The sequence below is a fragment of the Artemia franciscana genome, chromosome 7, assembly GCF_032884065.1.
Source record: "Artemia franciscana chromosome 7, ASM3288406v1, whole genome shotgun sequence".
In the NCBI taxonomy this organism is placed as follows: Eukaryota; Metazoa; Arthropoda; class Branchiopoda; order Anostraca; family Artemiidae; genus Artemia; species Artemia franciscana.
In genome coordinates this window covers 28,555,797-28,573,863 of record NC_088869.1, presented here as the reverse complement: position 1 = coordinate 28,573,863, position 18,067 = coordinate 28,555,797, and the positions used below count along the sequence as shown (strand labels likewise).

Here is an 18,067-nt window from a genome sequence, read left to right as displayed (position 1 = left end):
GAACAACTTCTGTGAATAAAGCTTTAGCGTTATCAATATCCTCGCAAACTGCATTCCATATGATGATATTATTTTCTAACTTGGCGGCTTCCAATTTCACAATCCGACACATTGAATCTTCATTTTTTCTTTTTAACTTTGTTAGTTCATCAGTACAAGTTTTTAATTGCAAATTGAGGCAGGCCGTATCACCTTCAATTTTTCCCATTTTCAGTTCACTATTAAACATCTTATTTTTAAGAAGCGAATGTTCTTTATCCAGATTATCGACCCTTGTAGTAAGAGTACCTAATTGATTGACTAAGTTGTCTAATTTATTCCCATTTTCTTTTACGATTTCAAGAATTTGCTTAAAATCTGCAGCTAGTATTGATATTTCCGGTTTCGAGCTAGAGCTATCATCTGAGGTGTCTAATGAAATATTCATACCGTCTCGTTTCGGATTTTTCCTTTCACGTCCCATTGTACATTAATATTGTACTAATATCCAAATATTAATACTTATTACTACATATCCAACAGTTCTTGAAATAATGTTTTCAGCATTGAATGAGTATCCAAAAGTTCTTGAAATAATATTTTCACATAAATTCACACAGAGGTCTTAAATGCGTCTTACTCTGACGAGAACATTGAATGAACTAACGAGAGCATTGAATGAACAGAATAACTTATAACTTTAAATACTCCTGTTTTAGAGCGATTTAATCTTAATCAGTATAAAAAAATTGAACAAGCAGTTCTAAGTTGTGCGATCTAAAATAATTTCATTGATAATGTCACTACTTGAACCAAACTTAAAGATTACGTTTCTTAATTATATTATTTCACTGGAATCGCAATGTGCTTTGAATCTATACTAATATACCATAAGGGTAACTAAACAGTGATTTATTGCTCAATAATGATAGAATTTTAAATTTTCAAGAAATAATTAAAACATTAAAATACGGCCAAAATTTTTAAAGGATAACAAGAAACAATAAATGACAGAGAAAACTCGCTATAAAGAATAGCTGTTTTAGCTCCTGACAAATTAGAAAGACTGATACTTTTATTTGCAAATGTGAGCTGCGTAGTACCACTTTAGACATAAAAGCTTAAATACTTATTTTCTTTGTGTAATGTTGAAATTCTAGTTTCTTGTTCTAGCTAAGAGAAAGTACAAATTATTTACACTTTTTCAGATCACGCCAAAGTTGGTTTTGGCCACTGCCCGGGAAACATTGCCAAAGGATGAACTACAGGTACAGGACATTGTTCTGGAAACGCTAACTGCAGCGGTGAGACGATCAACGCTCAATTTGACGATGATGGACTATGACGAATTCCCTAATTTTGTTCGTCCTTTGTTGCCAAATGAACCGATTTTACCTGTGCATTATGACAGTATGGTGAGTTATGACAAGACAAATTAAAATTTAATTCCTGAGACAAAAATATAAAATCGTATTGAAATGTAGATATCGAGTAAAATATAACTTACTTGAAGGTGACCAGCAATTATATTAGCTGCAAGTCGTACAGAAAGAGCGAATTCAAAATAAAGGTCGCAAAGTCTTTTGTCGGTTTGGACTCTCAAAAAGAATTACGCTATTATTGTTAAGGTAACTTGTTCTTTAGTCATACCAGGAAGCATTCTATATACTCGCCCAATTCGGCATATATCTTGCACGCCGATGGAATTAATTTGATGGGCATGAAATCTCTCTTTCTTGACGTGGGCGCTTCTACAGGAATAGGAAGATTTGTTATATATTTTCCAAAGGAATATTCTATGGATAGTTTTTAGGTAGCCGTTTGAATTAATATATCTCAGGCAACAAATTGTACGAAAAATGTTGTTCTATCCTACTTTTTAGGGCTGTAATGGAAATAGATTGAGGTGGCTAGAACACGTTTGCGATGAAAAATTTTCTTCCGTATCATTTTTTTACCTTCATCTGGGGTCAGACGAAAAGCAGGTTGTCACTGAATGGGGCGGGAAGAGATCTTAAGGAACGATTTTAAGGAAATTGAAACTTCATGGGAGGGGGTAAAGAGTTAAGCTTTAAACAGATTGGAGAAGTAGCACGTGCCGATGTGACGGCCTTAGACAGTTTAGTGCCGCACTAGTTGCAGTAGTTGTAGTATATCCCTATTTTGTTTTAAATTCATCTGCAGAATTTTCTAAATTGTAATTAACTTCTTTTCTGGCAAAAGAAATTTAATTAGATAGTTTGGCGTATGTCAGGTTGCAGACTGAATGCCTGGCTTAGATAAAAAGCTCATCCTCTCCTTTTTCTAATTTCTCTTATATCTTTTAGATGCTAAATGCAACGAAGAAAGATCCCTTAATTTCTGCCGCTCCAGGGAAGAAACTTCTTGTTAAAATCATTAAGGCCACCGCTTTAGGAAGTGGAAGAAAAAGTAAGTATGATGCTTTTTCTAGATTTAATATGATCAATTATGTAAATTTAGGCATTAAAAAAACAGATTTAATATCATGGGTTTCTTTTTGTTAATTAACTTTTAGTAACAAGTTTTTTGGATGAAAGTAAGGAGCAACGTCCAAATTAAGGCAGAATGATATCAGTCTACATAAAATGGGGGCTGCCATCCCCTAGCCCCATCTTTTGCGCTAACGTTTTATTCTCTTATCCTCGTTCAATCAAAACGAATTTTTCAACCCAAGAACAACGCAATGAAAAGTGTATCTTATTGTTTTTTTTTATCTCAATAGATGCAAAACAGCCAACAACGGAATCATTTGTTTGTGTTTGCTGTAATTACAATATTTTACTCTCAGTTCTTGAAAGGCAACTGGCAAGTAAAGCAGTTTTGATTACCCATTCGCTATATTTGTTGCATTTGTAAATACATTTAGCCACTAGACAAGCATTGGTAGTAAAAGTAAGGGAGGTAAGGGGGGTGAAGCTACCCCTCAAATATAGGACTGTCTGTTTTTTGTTAATCTTCAACTTCACTATTTAGTTTCTTATGTAAAACTTGTATTTTTTTCTTATGCTGGTTTTAATCTTGATATTCAAGGGATCTCCTAAATTTGAGAGGAGCTAAAACTACCCCTTATTCATAGGATATTGTCTGTTTGTTATTGGTTTCTAGCGTCACTATTTGCTTTCTTATCTAAAACTTGCATTTTTATTTATTTGTGTTGGTTTCAATGTTCATAAGAGGGGCTACAACTTCCCTTAACACCTGATGTTACGTCAAAGTTAAATTTTTATATAATAATGTATCTAGAATGATAATCTTGCTTGATAAAGGGTAATCCGGGGAGGGGGGGGTTTCAAAATATCAAAATGAATTTTGAAATTATGCTCAAGGGTCATAGTTCGAAAAATCCTGTTTTTAAGGGGTGCGCCCCACATCATCTCTCCGTCTTCTTTGGAGATAATTTTTCTTATATAGTTTGCCTAACCAGAACTGTGAATGCAAATGGCACTTCAGGGTGACCTTGAGAAGTAACACCCCTCGAGGAAATTGTAGCCTAGTAAATAGCTCAGCATTTGCGCTGGATGATATTTTTTCTGGTTTTTGTTTGTTTTGGTAATCCTTTTCGGGCTTAAAACCTCGACTAAGCTAAATTATCAATTATGGGCTGCCTCTCCAGGGTAGTATACAATTTGTAGGCTTGAATATATAATGAGTCAGAGGTAATAGACTTGAGGTTAATTATGTAGAATTTTGACTCATGTTGATAGCAGAGCACCGCCAAGTGTAGGAAACTATGTTGTCACCAAGATGGGCCGATCATTGCAAAAGGCCTCCATTTGTACTGAAGGCTCAAGGGACCTCTTGCCGTCCGGTTCTAAGCTGGTTGAAGTGCTTCGTGTAGACTTTAGAAGGTGTGTTGGCCCCTGTCCTGCAGTGGTTTGGTACCATTGCTTTTTACTCAGAAGGGGAGGATGGGATGTATAGGAAGGGAATAGGGATCAAGATGAATATGGAAGCTGCTAAGTCTTGCTTAGGTTGGGAAGTTACTAGTAATAGAATGCTAGTTGCTTATTTTATGACTAAAAAGTGCAAGGGCATTTATATAGTTTTGGGCCTTAGTTTTAGGGGTAAGGGGCTAAGTTGGGTTAAAACTAAACACTATTTTAATATCTTATTTAGTTTTTTTTTCATTTTAGAGTTCTATGCGGCAATATTAGCCTCAGGTTTGTAACCAACACCCTTGGGAATCCTTAAACAAAAATAAAGGTGGCAATGAAACCTCTATTTGTGAAATATTTACTGACTTTGTTTTGTTTGTGGACTTCTATTGAGATATTGGCCTCAGATTTGTAATCAACAGTCCCAGAAATCTTTAAGTGCCAGCATAGAGGGGGAACATATGCAAGGAACTTAATTTTGTTCTACTAACCTTGCAGATTTACATTATCTCCATGGCTCCTATTTCTAACAAAGTACAACATGGCTACTATTAGGGATATATCTGCCTAAATCGTTTTTACGTTAGAACGTTTATATTCAGTGAAGTGTCTATTTTATAAGCAGACAGCCCTGATACGCCTAAAATAATCATTTGTTGGAAATCAAACATCGTTTGCAAAACATGTTCATATTGTGCTTCGGTTTTGGACTTAAATATTGCAATATTAGCCGCATATTTATAATAAACAAGCTCAGAAACTCTAAAATACCATTCTTTGTAAATCAAACACCATTGGGAAATACAGCTTCTTTTGATCTAGCGAAGTCATACTGCGCTACTAAATATTTTTAATGAGCATAATCATTCGAGACCATTCCTTAAATAGTCGCTGAATGATTAAAAGCCAAAAGAGACGGAAGCTATCTATACATGCAAAGTTGGGTGGAGAAAGGGGGGGGGGTATAGGCGTTAGGGGTCTATGGCTAGACTTTTGGATCTCCCATAATGTATATTAAGATTCCTTGTATGACTTGGATTTCGAGAAGGTTAACACCAGCCCCAGATCTGTAGCCAAATAGCCCAAGGATCCTTAATTATCGGTTTTTGTCAAAACAAAGACCATTTGTGAAATATGTATCAAATGCTTTTCGGTTCCAAAGTTTAAAATTACACTAGTATCTTCAGATGTGTAACCAACTGGTTCAGACTCCATTAAAAATAAACTTGGATGGAAATTTAACAACATGTGCGAAATATATACTTAGTTGGACAGCAATGCTATAATCTTAGCGACCATACATTTAAATCAGTCGGGAACACTCCCTAAATACTTCTCGAATGGCCTTGAGTCGAAAAGGACACAACTTATTTACATTTCTAAGTTTGGGCTGGGAGGAGATTTATTGAAAAGGGTATGGTCCCAAGGATCCTACTTAAGGCCCTGCAATTATTAAGGAAATCGTTATTTGACCTGGATTTGATCAAGGTATGATATTACCAACACTTAAGAAATATGAATTCAGGGTTTTTATTATAAACGTGCACACTACAATATCAACCTGAATTTTGTAATAAGAAAGCTCAGAAAACGTTCAACAGCATTGGTTGTGAAATCAACATCATTTAGGAAACATACTGTTACTGTATTTAGATTTTATACAGTTACGTTTTGATTTAATGATTTTAATGATTAGCATTCAATCATTAAAGACAATTCTCAAAAAATTTAAAAGAGGTTCATTTCATGAGTCAAAAGATGTTGAACGTGGGAGGCTGAAGTGGGAACTGGCTTCAAGGGCTTCAAGGTACTTTTCAGTCATAGAGATTTCAACAAGGTCCAACTTGTCCACGTTTTGATTAAAACATATTTGTAAAGCATCTTTTTTATAGAGGCTATTTTTATAATTATAGGACCCTTTCCCCTACGACAACACCGTATACTGATATATGGTGAGATTATATAGCCCCTCTTAGAATTGTAGATCATTCTGATTAAATTTACTACCTTGAAATATTGACCTTACAGTGGTATTGAGGGAAAGCTAAATCGAGTATACAGCCTAAGGTTGCCTGGTAATCAGTTTTCTTACTTGAAAAGGACGCTTGAACTTTTAAGTTCTGAACGAATGAATCCTCTTCCGGAGTTTGTACCACCATCTGTTCGACGGCGAAAAAAAAACTTGGCGATATATTTCTTTACTAAGCACATTCCTGAGTTTTGCCTAAATTATTTCCTCGTATTCTCTGTTTCGTCTTTTTTTCCATTGCTTTCCTTGCTAATTTTTATCTATTTATAAATAACCTTAAGAATTCCTGTTTTTCAGATCCGTCGCACAAAGTTTCTTGCGTTGTGGAAATGGATGACCCACCACAGCGCCATCAGACAGCCATCAAAGAAGACGGAGTCAATCCCACATGGGATGAACAATTTCTATTGTAAGTATGTGTTGATGTCGGACATTACAGATTAACTAATTTTAGAGTACTGAATAAGCATAATATTTCTAAAAAAATTCGATTATCGTGTGTTTACTTCTTCTCTCCTTTTGCCCCCTCCAAAAACACTTTGCTCTTTACGCTAGTGTTTCAAAGAATTCAAATGAAAGAGGAATCCTTTCCTCTTGGGCTTGGGGGGGGGGGCAATGTATGTCTAAAGGTATAATTATTGAGCTTTTCAGGTATAATGGACAAAATGGCTATATACAAATTTTTATTGGACAGTTTTGGGAAAAAAGGGACGGAACAGGAGCCTAGTTGGCCTCGAATCTTGTTGGTCACTTAAAAAGGGCACTAGAACTTATTATTTCTTTTTGAATGAGCCTTCCCCCATTATTCTAGGACCACTGGGTCGACATAATCTCCTCTAGAAAAAAAAACAACAACAACAAAAACAAATAAACACGCATCTGTAATCTTTCTTCTGGCAAAAAAAGAAAACTTCACATTTTTGCAGAGAGGAGATTGAAACCTATCCAATAAGGTTATCTGATACATTGAATCTGATGGTGTGACTTTCATTAGCATTCTTTGACTTTTAAGGGGTATTTCCCCCCTTTTTCAAAAATAAGGCAAATCTTTTCAGGTTAGTCTTTGATGGGTAGTAATAACCTTAATGAAACTTATATATTTAAAATCAACACAATAAGCCAATTCTTCTGTTATATCTATTGATGTTAGAATTCCATTTTCTAGAGTTTCGATTACTATTGAACCGTGTCGCTCCTTACTTACAGTTCGTTACCAGAAACTGTTTGACAACACAAATACAAAAGTTACAACAATATTAAAACTCTAGCCAACGGAGATCAGAGCTCATAGTATCAGCTTAATTCATATTTGGTAAAAAAAACTTTTTTTGGTTTCGAGTATTACTATCAATGGTGAAATAATTCCTAAGAGTTTTTTCTTTAAGAGGACTATTTAAAAAAAAGTTAAGTTCTTCTAAAGCCTTCTTTAACTAGGTTCTAAGACCAAACTGACTATACAAGACGCAAAAAAAAGAAAAGAAGAACAAAAGAATGAAGTGAAAAAAGCAACTTTTCTGCTTCCGTTAAGGTTACTGCCAAAGGACAATTTTTTCTATTACATGTATATATGATTTTAAAGATTGAAGATGGCTTAGCGTAGGTCTCTGCCTAAATATATGCCTTGTTTTATTGTATTTCTTTTCTTTTTTTTTTACTAACTGAAAATTATCTTTACTTGGTTTTTATCTTTTTTGCTTTCTTCATTTTATTGTTGGTGGTTTTTTGTGTACTGCAACATTGAGTAAAAAAAGCGCTAAGTGCTTTAAAGTTTCAGTCAAAAATGAAAGAAAGTAAGAAGGCTTAAACAAATGACAAATATTTTTAGCTAATTACAGTTTTTACTTTTAGTGACCTGAGACCGACTACTGCAGAGATATTATTTGAAGTTGAAGAAAGGTCGAAGAATTTCCCAGAATTCCTTGGACTTGGCATTGTCGGTATTGAAGAACTACTGATGCATCCCTCACAAATACAGATCATTCAGCTCCAAGCAAGACCTTATGAAAATGACCCAGTCTCTGGATCGCTTACTGTTGAAGTTTGTCTATTTGTTTTCTCTTTGTTGTTGATATGTTTGGTCAAATGGAAGTCTGAACAACCAACATACAGAAAAAGTTTAAATTAAAAAGAAAACGATAAGGAAGAAGTAAATGGCCCGGAAGACCGCCCTTGTATAGACTATGAACTGTCTTGTAGTAGTTTTTCTAGGTCTTAATTTTTAAAAGAACAACAAACATATGTGCTTGAGAATGCACAGTCGTTGTCTTATTTTCCGATATTATTAATATTGACAAAAATACTAAAAAAACAAAATTTTGAATATATTGCTTAAGGCTGAAATTTATAACATAACAGGAAAAGCAGATGAAGGTAAAACTAGCGATGAGGCTAACTGTGCACAAGTATAGCTATCTAAACGTAGGATATTCCTGTTCATTATTATTGTCTTCCAGTTTTTCGAAACCTGCTGCTTTACAAAAAGATCAGCTTGTCCCTTTACAATGGTCTCTGGCCCTTGTACATCCTTTTTATAAAAAAAATTCAATAACTATCCTGTAAATATTTACTCTAATTGGTCAGTCAGAAAGACTATGCTTCGAAATTGAACATGGCCAAACCCATTACATTGTGCGTGGAATAGATTATTGACACTGTATACATGCACATATTTTTTATCCCCAGGTGTGACTATGGTGTGGCTCGAGCATAATACCCTAAGAAGTAAAGGGGTAGAGAATAAAATCAAAACTGCATAGACAGTGTTTTGGATCAAACAGTTCGTGGTAACGAACTGTAGTAAGGAGCGACCCGGCTCAATAGTAACCAAAACTCTAAAAAATTGAATTTTGATATCAATAGCTACACCAAAAGAATCGCATTTTAATGCTAAACGATTTTAATGCTTAGTTTAATGCTTAAAGACAAATCACGGGTGCGTGTTTATTTGTTTGTTTGTTTTTTCCCCCAGGGGTCATCGTATCGACCAAGTGGTCCTAGAATGTCGCAAGAGGGCTCATTCTAACGGAAATGAAAAGTTCTAGTGCCCTTTTTAAGTGACCAAAAAAATTGGAGGGCATCTAGGCCCCCTCCCACGCTCATTTTTTTCCCAATGTTAACGGATCAAAATTTTGAGATAGCCATTTTGTTCAGCATAATCGAAAACCATAATAATTATGTATTTGGGGATGATTTACTCCCCCACAATCCCTGGGGGAGGGGCTGCAAGTTACAAACTTTGACCAGTGTTTACATATAGTAATGGTTATTGGGAAGTGTACAGACGTTTTCAGGGGGATTTTATTTTGTTTGGGGGGTGGGGCTGAGGGGAGGGGGCTATGTTGGAGGATCTTTCCTTGGAGGAATCTGTCATGGGGGAAGAAAAATTCAAGGAAAAGGGCGCATGATTTTCTAGCATTACTATAAGAAAACAATGGAAAATAAACATGAAAACGTTTTTTCAAATGAAAGGAAGGAGTAGCATTGACACTTAAAACGAACAGAGATTATAACGCATATGAGGGGTTCTAAAAATACTTTAGCATAAAGAGCGAGGTAGGCTATTTAGGAGGAGATAAATACCTCGCTCTTTATGCTAAAGTATTTTTAGTAATTTCAACTATTTATTCTACGGCCTTTCTGATTCAGGGGTCATTCTTAAAGAATTGGAACAAAACTTAAGATTTAGTGTAAAGAGCGAGGTATTAACGAGGATACAAACCCCCTTGTATACATAATAAAAATATAAGATTACGAAAGTTTGTTACGTAAATTGCTAATTTATAAGTTACGTATAATTTTTACTAATAAAAACGTTCGTTAAAAATTAAAAGTTCTAGTTGCCTTTTTCAGCAACCGAAAAATTGGAGGGCAACTAGGCCTCCTTCTCCACCCCTTATTTCTCAAAATCGTCTGATCAAAACTAAGAGAAAGCCATTTAGCCAAAAAAAGAATTATTATACAAATTTCATTTTAATAATTTATGTGCGGAGAGCCAAAACCAAACATGCATTAATTCAAAAACGTTCAGAAATTAAATAAAAAAAAAACTAATTTTTTTAGCTGAAAGTAAGGAGCGACATTAAAACTTAAAACGAACAGAAGTTACTCCGTATATAAAATGGTTTGTCCCCTCCGCAATCCCTCGCTCTTTACGCTAAAGTTTGATTCTTTGTCAAAATTCTACTTTTTAAAACAATTAAAACTTGACTCTTTGCCACAATTCTGCTTTTTAAAACAATTAAAAGCTTTAGCGTAAAGAGCGAGGCATTGCGGAGGGGACAAACCATTTTATATACGGAGTAATTTCTGTTCGTTTTAAGTTTTAATGTCGCTCCTTACTTTCAGCTAAAAAAATTAGTTTTTTTTAATTTAATTTCAATCTAAAAAGCAGGATGGTGTAAATTATTTATTCTCCAAGACGGATCAAAATTTTCCGCATGGTCAGTTTTGCAAACTCTTTGGGCTGGAAAATAATTGGATTGTGTTAGAGATGGTGGAAAAGTTATATCAAACACAAGATATCTTTCTTTTTGCACGGAAATTGACTTTCACGGCAGAGAAAGCCTTTTACCTTTTAGGAAAAAACAAATATAATGCTAATAAATAGATTCTGATTTGGTACCTGATATTCAAAGTTTATTATTGTTATTGCCCTATTTCCATTTCAAAAAGATCATGATCAAGTTGAAACAAAAACCCATACATCAGTTTTATTCCGACTGGAACGAAAAATTATTTCCTGTAACGTATTTTGTACTTCGGAAACAGTTTTTGTTTTTTGAACAGTTCAACGTTAGCTAGCACTTATTGGAAGAAGAGGCCGTAATCGATTGCGGAAAAATTCTCTGATTCTTACTTGATTATTATTGTGTGAAAAGTTCTTTAGTTTTGTTTTTATCTTTACAGTTTGTATTTGTGGATGGTAATGCACCTTTGGTTGACAGAAAATTACACGCACAACAAAAAACAGGCCCAACGGGGAATGTTTTCACTTCTAAATTAATTTTCTCAAGAAATCCCGAGGCAGGTAAGCGCTTCACTTGGTCATAATGGAGCTTATTCATAACAGTTTATTCCTTCGGTAAAAAAAAGTCTAAATTGTTCTTAAAAACAGGCTTCGACTATTATGGTTTCTGGGTAGCAGCTTATATATGTTTGAAACGAACGTTTCATTAACCGTTTCATTAAAGAGAAATATTGTGACTTTGGCACTGTAGATCACAATCAGTTAATAGGTAATGTAGCATAAAAATGAATTAATTTGCTTATCGGGAACAATTAGCCAGGAAATAAGCCTTAAAAATCAATATAATTGGTATTGGTATATAATTGGTTTATGTCAGGATTTAATGTGAAGCTACGAGCACAGTAACAGACTCGGTGTAAAGCAAGAGTGTCTTTTATTTCATTTTGCATGTTGGGTGGGGGAGGTAATGGAGCTAGTGATGCTTAGAATCTTGATTGGGCGGGGGGAGTAATACTGAAAAATATTAGTTTAAATTTGTTTTGTCAAACAATTTTATTTTGCTATTTATACTTTTGATGACTTTTCTTCATTTTTTTGTGGTCGAAAGACTTATATAAGTATTAATAAAAACATAGAATGGTACACTGCACCAGATCCATGGTGATGGTGGTTGCCACGATAGTATTCGACAATGATTGATGCTTCTACGTATTTAACTCATGCAGATATTGCTTTCCTACATTAGCCTAACCATTAGATATTACTGCTCTTCTACTTGTATCCATTCAATTCATGATATGAATTATTTCAAATAAATTTGACAAGTTTTAAACAATAGGGTATTCCGCTAAGAGAAAATAAAGCGATGTGTGACCATGTTTATTAAGCAGTTTTTGTTATTGCAATTTACCTTTGCTCCACTTATATTCAAGAAAATTTTTAGGCCAGGAGTGATAGGTTATCTTCGGCAAAGAATTCTGACCTGTGTGCAGATAAAATTTCGGGACTCTAGTTATAGAACCTATCGAATTCCTTTCAAAATCTATAGCGTGTTAACACTGCATGTTAAAGGCCCTGAATCTTAATCGAGCTCTGTACCAAGTCCCATGGAAATGTGACTCAACTGTCCTGATATTTTGTTTAGTCTCTTGCGCTATTACAGAATGATCAAAACAGAAAAAAAGACATATAAATATTCTGGTTAAGACACCTTGTTTCTAAATTCCTCGTTGAAGCAAAAAAAGAGAAAAGAGGAGGCTACTATTATATTAAGTAATTACTCCACAATATAATCATAAATAAAAATGACACTAAAAATAAATTAATGCAGCAAAAAGAAAGTCCTAAGGACTTATGCTGCAAATTCCTGTTATGATTTATATCTTATAAATATCAAAACATAACAACTCATGATTATCCACCTAGCCTATCTTATATATAAATACAACAACGCATACACATGAACCCTATACAATAAAATAGCCCTATTAATTATTTTTACCGGTTCCAGCCCCCACCCCACCCCAAAAAACTGCGAAAAAACATAAAAAACCTCCCGCCCTTCAAAATCTATTAGTTAAATAAATTTTTTTCAATTTATTTTTAAACCCGCATAAAGTGACAGACTCCCTGATGCTAGCTGGCAGATTATTCCAAACAGGTGGCCCCAGATTACGAACCATATATGATGATCTGACTGTTTTTCTCTTTTCTTGGCTTAAAAGTTGTGAATTTCTTGTATCATAAGAATTTTAGATGTTATAATTAGCAGATCTCTGAAACTAAACGAAACTCTCTTGCATTCTAGCAGTAATAAATTTCATTTTATGTTTCCTACTTTGCAGTCTATCACTAACAGCAACTGGCTTTCTTTACAAACAGATTTTTATTTTTAAGGGTGTTGTTACTGTAGAAGATTCTGATAATCAGAAGTGTTATTGAGAAACAAGCAAAAGAGCCTATCATACGGCAGGTATAAAATAGAAAAAAAAACACACAGCGTAAACTCTCTCTTGAAAACCAGAGAAGAAACAGTTAGCCCCCTTACCCCAAACATAAAATTGGCCTGACTCCCGTGAAATTACTTTTCTTGAAAGTTACCACTTGATCCCCAAGTGGTGAGACAAAGCAAGGTGACTAACCAATCTATGCACAAGAATCTTCACCTTTTAGTAGAACTTATTATTTGTGTGCAACTTCTACAGTGAAAAATACTCACTTGCCCTTAGGCTTCTGGTATAAAAGAATACGAAATAAAACAAAAAACGTTTGTACTCTTATGAACAATTAAATACCTACTGACTAATTGTAAAAGTTGGGGAAAAAGTCGTTTCACGTACCCGTTGTAGAATATAATTCAGTTGTATTCAGATTAATAATCGGCAGGGTTATTTGGAGTTACGTAGTTGATTCAGCATAAGTTAAAAATTAACCTAAATATGTATCTGAGAATATGAATGAAAGAATTAAGTTGATTTACAGAATTATTCAACAAATAAAAAGTAGGATTTTACCAATGCTAAGAATTTCCAGTTTTCTGCAACATATAACATCAATGGGCATTATTGCGAGAAGCAATTCTATTATATTTTCTAAATGCTTAATTCTATATAGCCTTAAAGTAATAGTAATAATATTAAAACAAATAATCAATAATTCATAAGATTATTCGATCTGAGTGCTAGGTTACGAAATTCTTAAATGATTTTTTTTTTCTATTTTACCATTGCTGTAACCTATTTTCCTGTTGTCTTTTCTTTCAGCTACGTTTCGCTTTTTTCATATATTTTCTTTTATCAGGCATCGGAAACCTGTTTTCACGAAAGAAAAAAGAAAAAAATTCTCCTGATAAAGGTGTTTCTTTTGTTTTTTACTGTCTTTGGTTTGCACCTGCTCTTTTAACTTTCCTCTTTATTCTCTTTTTACTAACTCTAGCATGTCTATTGCTAATATCTCAGCTTTGCATTACCAGTGGCGAGATAAGAATAACAAGAAAAACGGAACATAAGGAATACGGGGAAACTAACCTTATTAACCCTTTCATGCCTGTGGTCACCATACGGATACCGCTCGCCTCCTATTTTTTTTCTCTCGACTCGACAAAGTCACAACCGTGATTTCTTTTCCACTAGATAGCGCTTGCTTGACTCTGTCGCGTTTGAATTTATTGTCCCTCAAGGCTTTACCCGAGCGGTCGAGCGAGCGTCCAAGTTTAGACAAAACATAAAATGTCGAAAAAGAGGAAAGGTGCAGATTTCGACCTCGATGACCTGGACGTTTCTGGTAAGTTCAGAGCCTGATTATGATCTTATTTTGTAGCTAAGAATGCGTTCTTTCGAATGAGATATCACTAGTCTAATTCTGAGCTGTAGTTTAGCCGCAAACAAGGTTGCTAACGATCGGTTACCAAATGGTCACGTCAGGCATTCAGTGCCAAACCATACCTAGGCAGATTTGTACAGCAAACGAGGCAGCAAGTCCTTTTTATGATCGGGAATAGGCACATTTTCTTTCTGTTCCTCCTTTTTACTGAAACAAGGGTAAAAAAGCTATTTTGTGGGATGCCTCAGGCAAGTGTTGAGGCCAATGGCCTATTTTATTGCAATATACTATTATTATTGTTATTATTAAGTGATGCACTTACCTTGAATTTCTTTTCAGCTGATCCAAGCACGAGCTCTGACTCCATGAGAGGTCATGGTCCCAAGCCCTTGGAAGAGAGACTGATCAAGGAAAGAAGTAGAAGAGTTACCAAGAAAATGACTGCAGAAGAAGCGGCAAGGCTTTTATTCATACCTGATTGTGATTCAGATCTCGATATCTCTTCCGACGACGACGACCCAAACTGGGCACCAGACAATCCAGATCAAGAATTTCAGCCTTTACGTTCTCTCAACTGTTATGGCAATGAAGACGGATGGGATGAAGAGGATATCGACCACACAGACGAAATCCCTTTAGCAATGCTTGGCAGGCTCGAGTTAGACAATGGCGATGGCACGGATCAATTCGATTTGCCTCTCCCGGGCTTGAATGATACAACAGCGTCAAACAGTTCTTCAAGCACATCATCAGCACCAGTGTCAGCTTCTTCTGCAATACAGTCAGCAACAGTTACTGCACCTGCTGAACCCTTTGTCCTTACAAGAGCTCAAAAAAATGCTCCTTCCCAAGCAGTGGCCGGTCTAGTGACTCCAACTGATGCTCCTCAGGTCACGGCAAAACCAGTAGCAAAAAAGAAGGTAGCGAAGGAGGCAAAGCAATACAAGTGGATAAAAACAGAGCCCGAACCTCGAAATATTACATGGAAGGGTTCTATGCCACACTATGACGAGGTACCAACGCCCCTTGATCTCTTCCGAATGTTTATCACAGAAGACATTCTTTCAAACATTGTGGACCAAACGAATCTGAATGCCATGAGAAAGAAGAATCTTGCTCTGAAACTTTCCCTTGAAGAGCTGCGCAGATTTCTTGGAGTTCAAATGCTTATGAGCATTCTCAAACTTCCGGCTGTTAGAATGTACTGGGAGAATGGAATACGATATTCCCCGGTGGCTGATACCATGAGCAGAGATAGGTTCATCAGCTTGAGGTCTTTTTTCCACATTTGCGATGACACCTTAATGATACCGAAAGGGGAGGTTGGTCATGATAAACTGTTCAAGATCAGAAGACTATACGACGCATTCAGGGAGAATCTGAAAAAAATAGACTCTGAAGAGATCCAAAGTATTGACGAACAGATGATCCCATTCAAAGGAAGAATTGGATTTCGACAGTACTTGAAGGACAAGCCCCACTCGTGGGGTGTAAAGGTTTTCACGAGAGCCGGCATCAGCGGAATAGTGTATGACATAGAGATATATACAGGAAAAGGAGCTGTTGAAATTTCTGAACTTGGCCAAGGTACTGACGTTGTCCTTCGGCTTGTAGAAAATCTGCCAAGGTTCATGAACTTCAAATTGTTCTTTGATAACTTCTATACTGGCATCGATCTCATTCACAAGCTCCGGGTTGAATATGGCATCGAGTCATGTGGTACGATACGCAGCAACAGAATGAGGGGCGCTGTTCTAGATACCGACGCCAACATGAAGAAGAAAGGACGAGGGTCAGTGGACTTACGTTTTGAAAGACATTCAGAAGTATTGGTAGTAAAATGGTATGACAACAAACCAGTCCATTTGGCTTCTTCATACTGTGCAGTCACCCCAGTTGATAAGTGTCAGAGATGGGATGGCACAACACGGAAATACGTCGAAGTTGATCGCCCCCGCATCGTCCGTGACTACAACAAATCAATGGGGGGCGTAGATCTTGCTGACATGTTCCTGGAGCTTTACAGGACTGACATTCGCTCTAAGAAATGGTATATGAGGATTGTGTACTACTTCTTTGACATGGCTGTGAACAACGCCTGGCTGATACACCGCAGACAGTGTAAGCAGATCAATGTTCAGCACATGTCTCTGCTGTACTTCAAAATGGACATTGCTCGTGGGTTGGTTCTTACTGGCGTATCTCAAAGTCCTCGAGTTGGAAGACCATCCTTATCAGTGACCAAGCACAATACGATTACCTCGCGAGACGGGATGCCTTCGGGATCAGTGAGGTTTGACCAGACCTCGCATTTTCCGGATACGACTGAAAAGGGAAGGTGTCGCTATGAGAAGTGCGTTAGGGGTGGATCCAGTCGAATCATGTGTTCGAAGTGCAAAGTTCGACTGTGTTTGAACTCAGATCGCAACTGTTTCACAAATTTTCACCTAAAATAGTATCTGTATATACCTGACGTGACCATATGGTAACCATTCACATTTTGGATATGGAATGAAATAAAAATTTAAAAAAATAAACCTGTTCTAGTTGAACCTCCAGGATCACTCTCTGCTATTTTCAGAATTTTTACGCAACTCCTTCTTGGTTCAGGTCTGAAAGGGTTAAATATAATCAAGAACAAAAGAAAGACTACATTCCTGTAATTCTGTGGTGAAGTGCGTGCTATAATTTCTTTGGTTTAGATGTGGAACGCATCTTCGTAAGCCAATCATATGGTTCTATAACGTATGTCAGAAAAGGAGATTTCTGGAGAGACAAATAACGCTACAATTTTAAAACAAGATTAGTTCTCCTATTCGTCGGAAATCAGCAGAAAGAACACAAATTTATTGACTATACAATTCAGTAAAAGTTTTGATTTTACAATTTCAATATCCCGCAGGGCACAACTTGGAATTTCAATTTCATTGTTTTAGGTTTTGTGTTAAATTCTCATTGGAAAATAATTTGACAGTTTGTTAATTTAGAGGTGTTCTTTGGTACATTGAAAAAAAAAGTCGCAGATGTTTCGTTCCCTAAAGACTTGGATTACACGATTTTGAGCTTATGTGCCACGGTTTAGGATGTATTTCGAAAAAAACTTTAAAATGACATAAGCTACCTTTAAGTCGTGAATACTGAAATAAGTTTAGATCTAATTCCTTAATGTTGAATCTTTAGTTTCGCTTTTTTATCTTTAGAATTTGAGGAATAAGAATACAACAAAAAATTATTTTTTTCCGGGTTTTCTTGCAGGTTTATCTCCTGAAAAATGTATCAAATCTTTACACTCTGATCATAGTACTTTAAGTAAATTATATACATAAGTAAATTATTTTTTATTCTGTAAATTTAATTGTTGCATAATTTGCATAGAAAAAAGCCAGGTGTAAAGCTTTTGCGGATGAATAACTGCAAAATGATAAACTAGAAAGAAAACAAGAGCTAAATGTCATTTCTAATAGCTTTGGCAGTCTGCAAAGTCTTGTTTATTTTGATTGCATGAAATCGACTGTTTATTATATCAATCAAGTTTATTAAAAGACATTATTATTATAAAAACCAAAAAGCGATTGTTGGGATTTCTAAATCTTGAATCAGCAAAGACACTAATAAAAAGACCACTATTGTCATTTCTTTGTTTGAATAGCGATTAGATCTTTTTCATTTTCTGAACTATTTTCCCAGAAGTAAGTGTTCTTCCATTATTACACTCTGATTTTCAATATCTTTCCGTATTCTTCTTTTGAATATTCCTTTATTCTGATACGAAAGTCTCTTATAAGACCATTGAAAAGAAAAAGGGGAACTTGTTGTTAGACTAGTTTCCAGCATGAGGAGCTGACAAAAGGTCAAATTCCTAATATTCCCAACATT

General features: G+C 35.5%; 1 protein-coding gene across 1 annotated transcript in view; it reads left to right on the top strand.

Moving 5' to 3' along the window:
* Positions 1–18,067, top strand: part of LOC136029107 (C2 domain-containing protein 2-like) — a gene marked incomplete in the record, with an annotated part of 86,613 nt that overhangs the window by 41,254 nt on the left and 27,292 nt on the right. Inside the window, 6 exon segments of the mRNA XM_065707173.1 lie at positions 1,188–1,394; positions 2,307–2,409; positions 6,202–6,313; positions 7,753–7,942; positions 10,810–10,930; positions 13,670–13,723. Of these exon segments, the coding sequence (XP_065563245.1) occupies positions 1,188–1,394; positions 2,307–2,409; positions 6,202–6,313; positions 7,753–7,942; positions 10,810–10,930; positions 13,670–13,723 (787 nt within the window).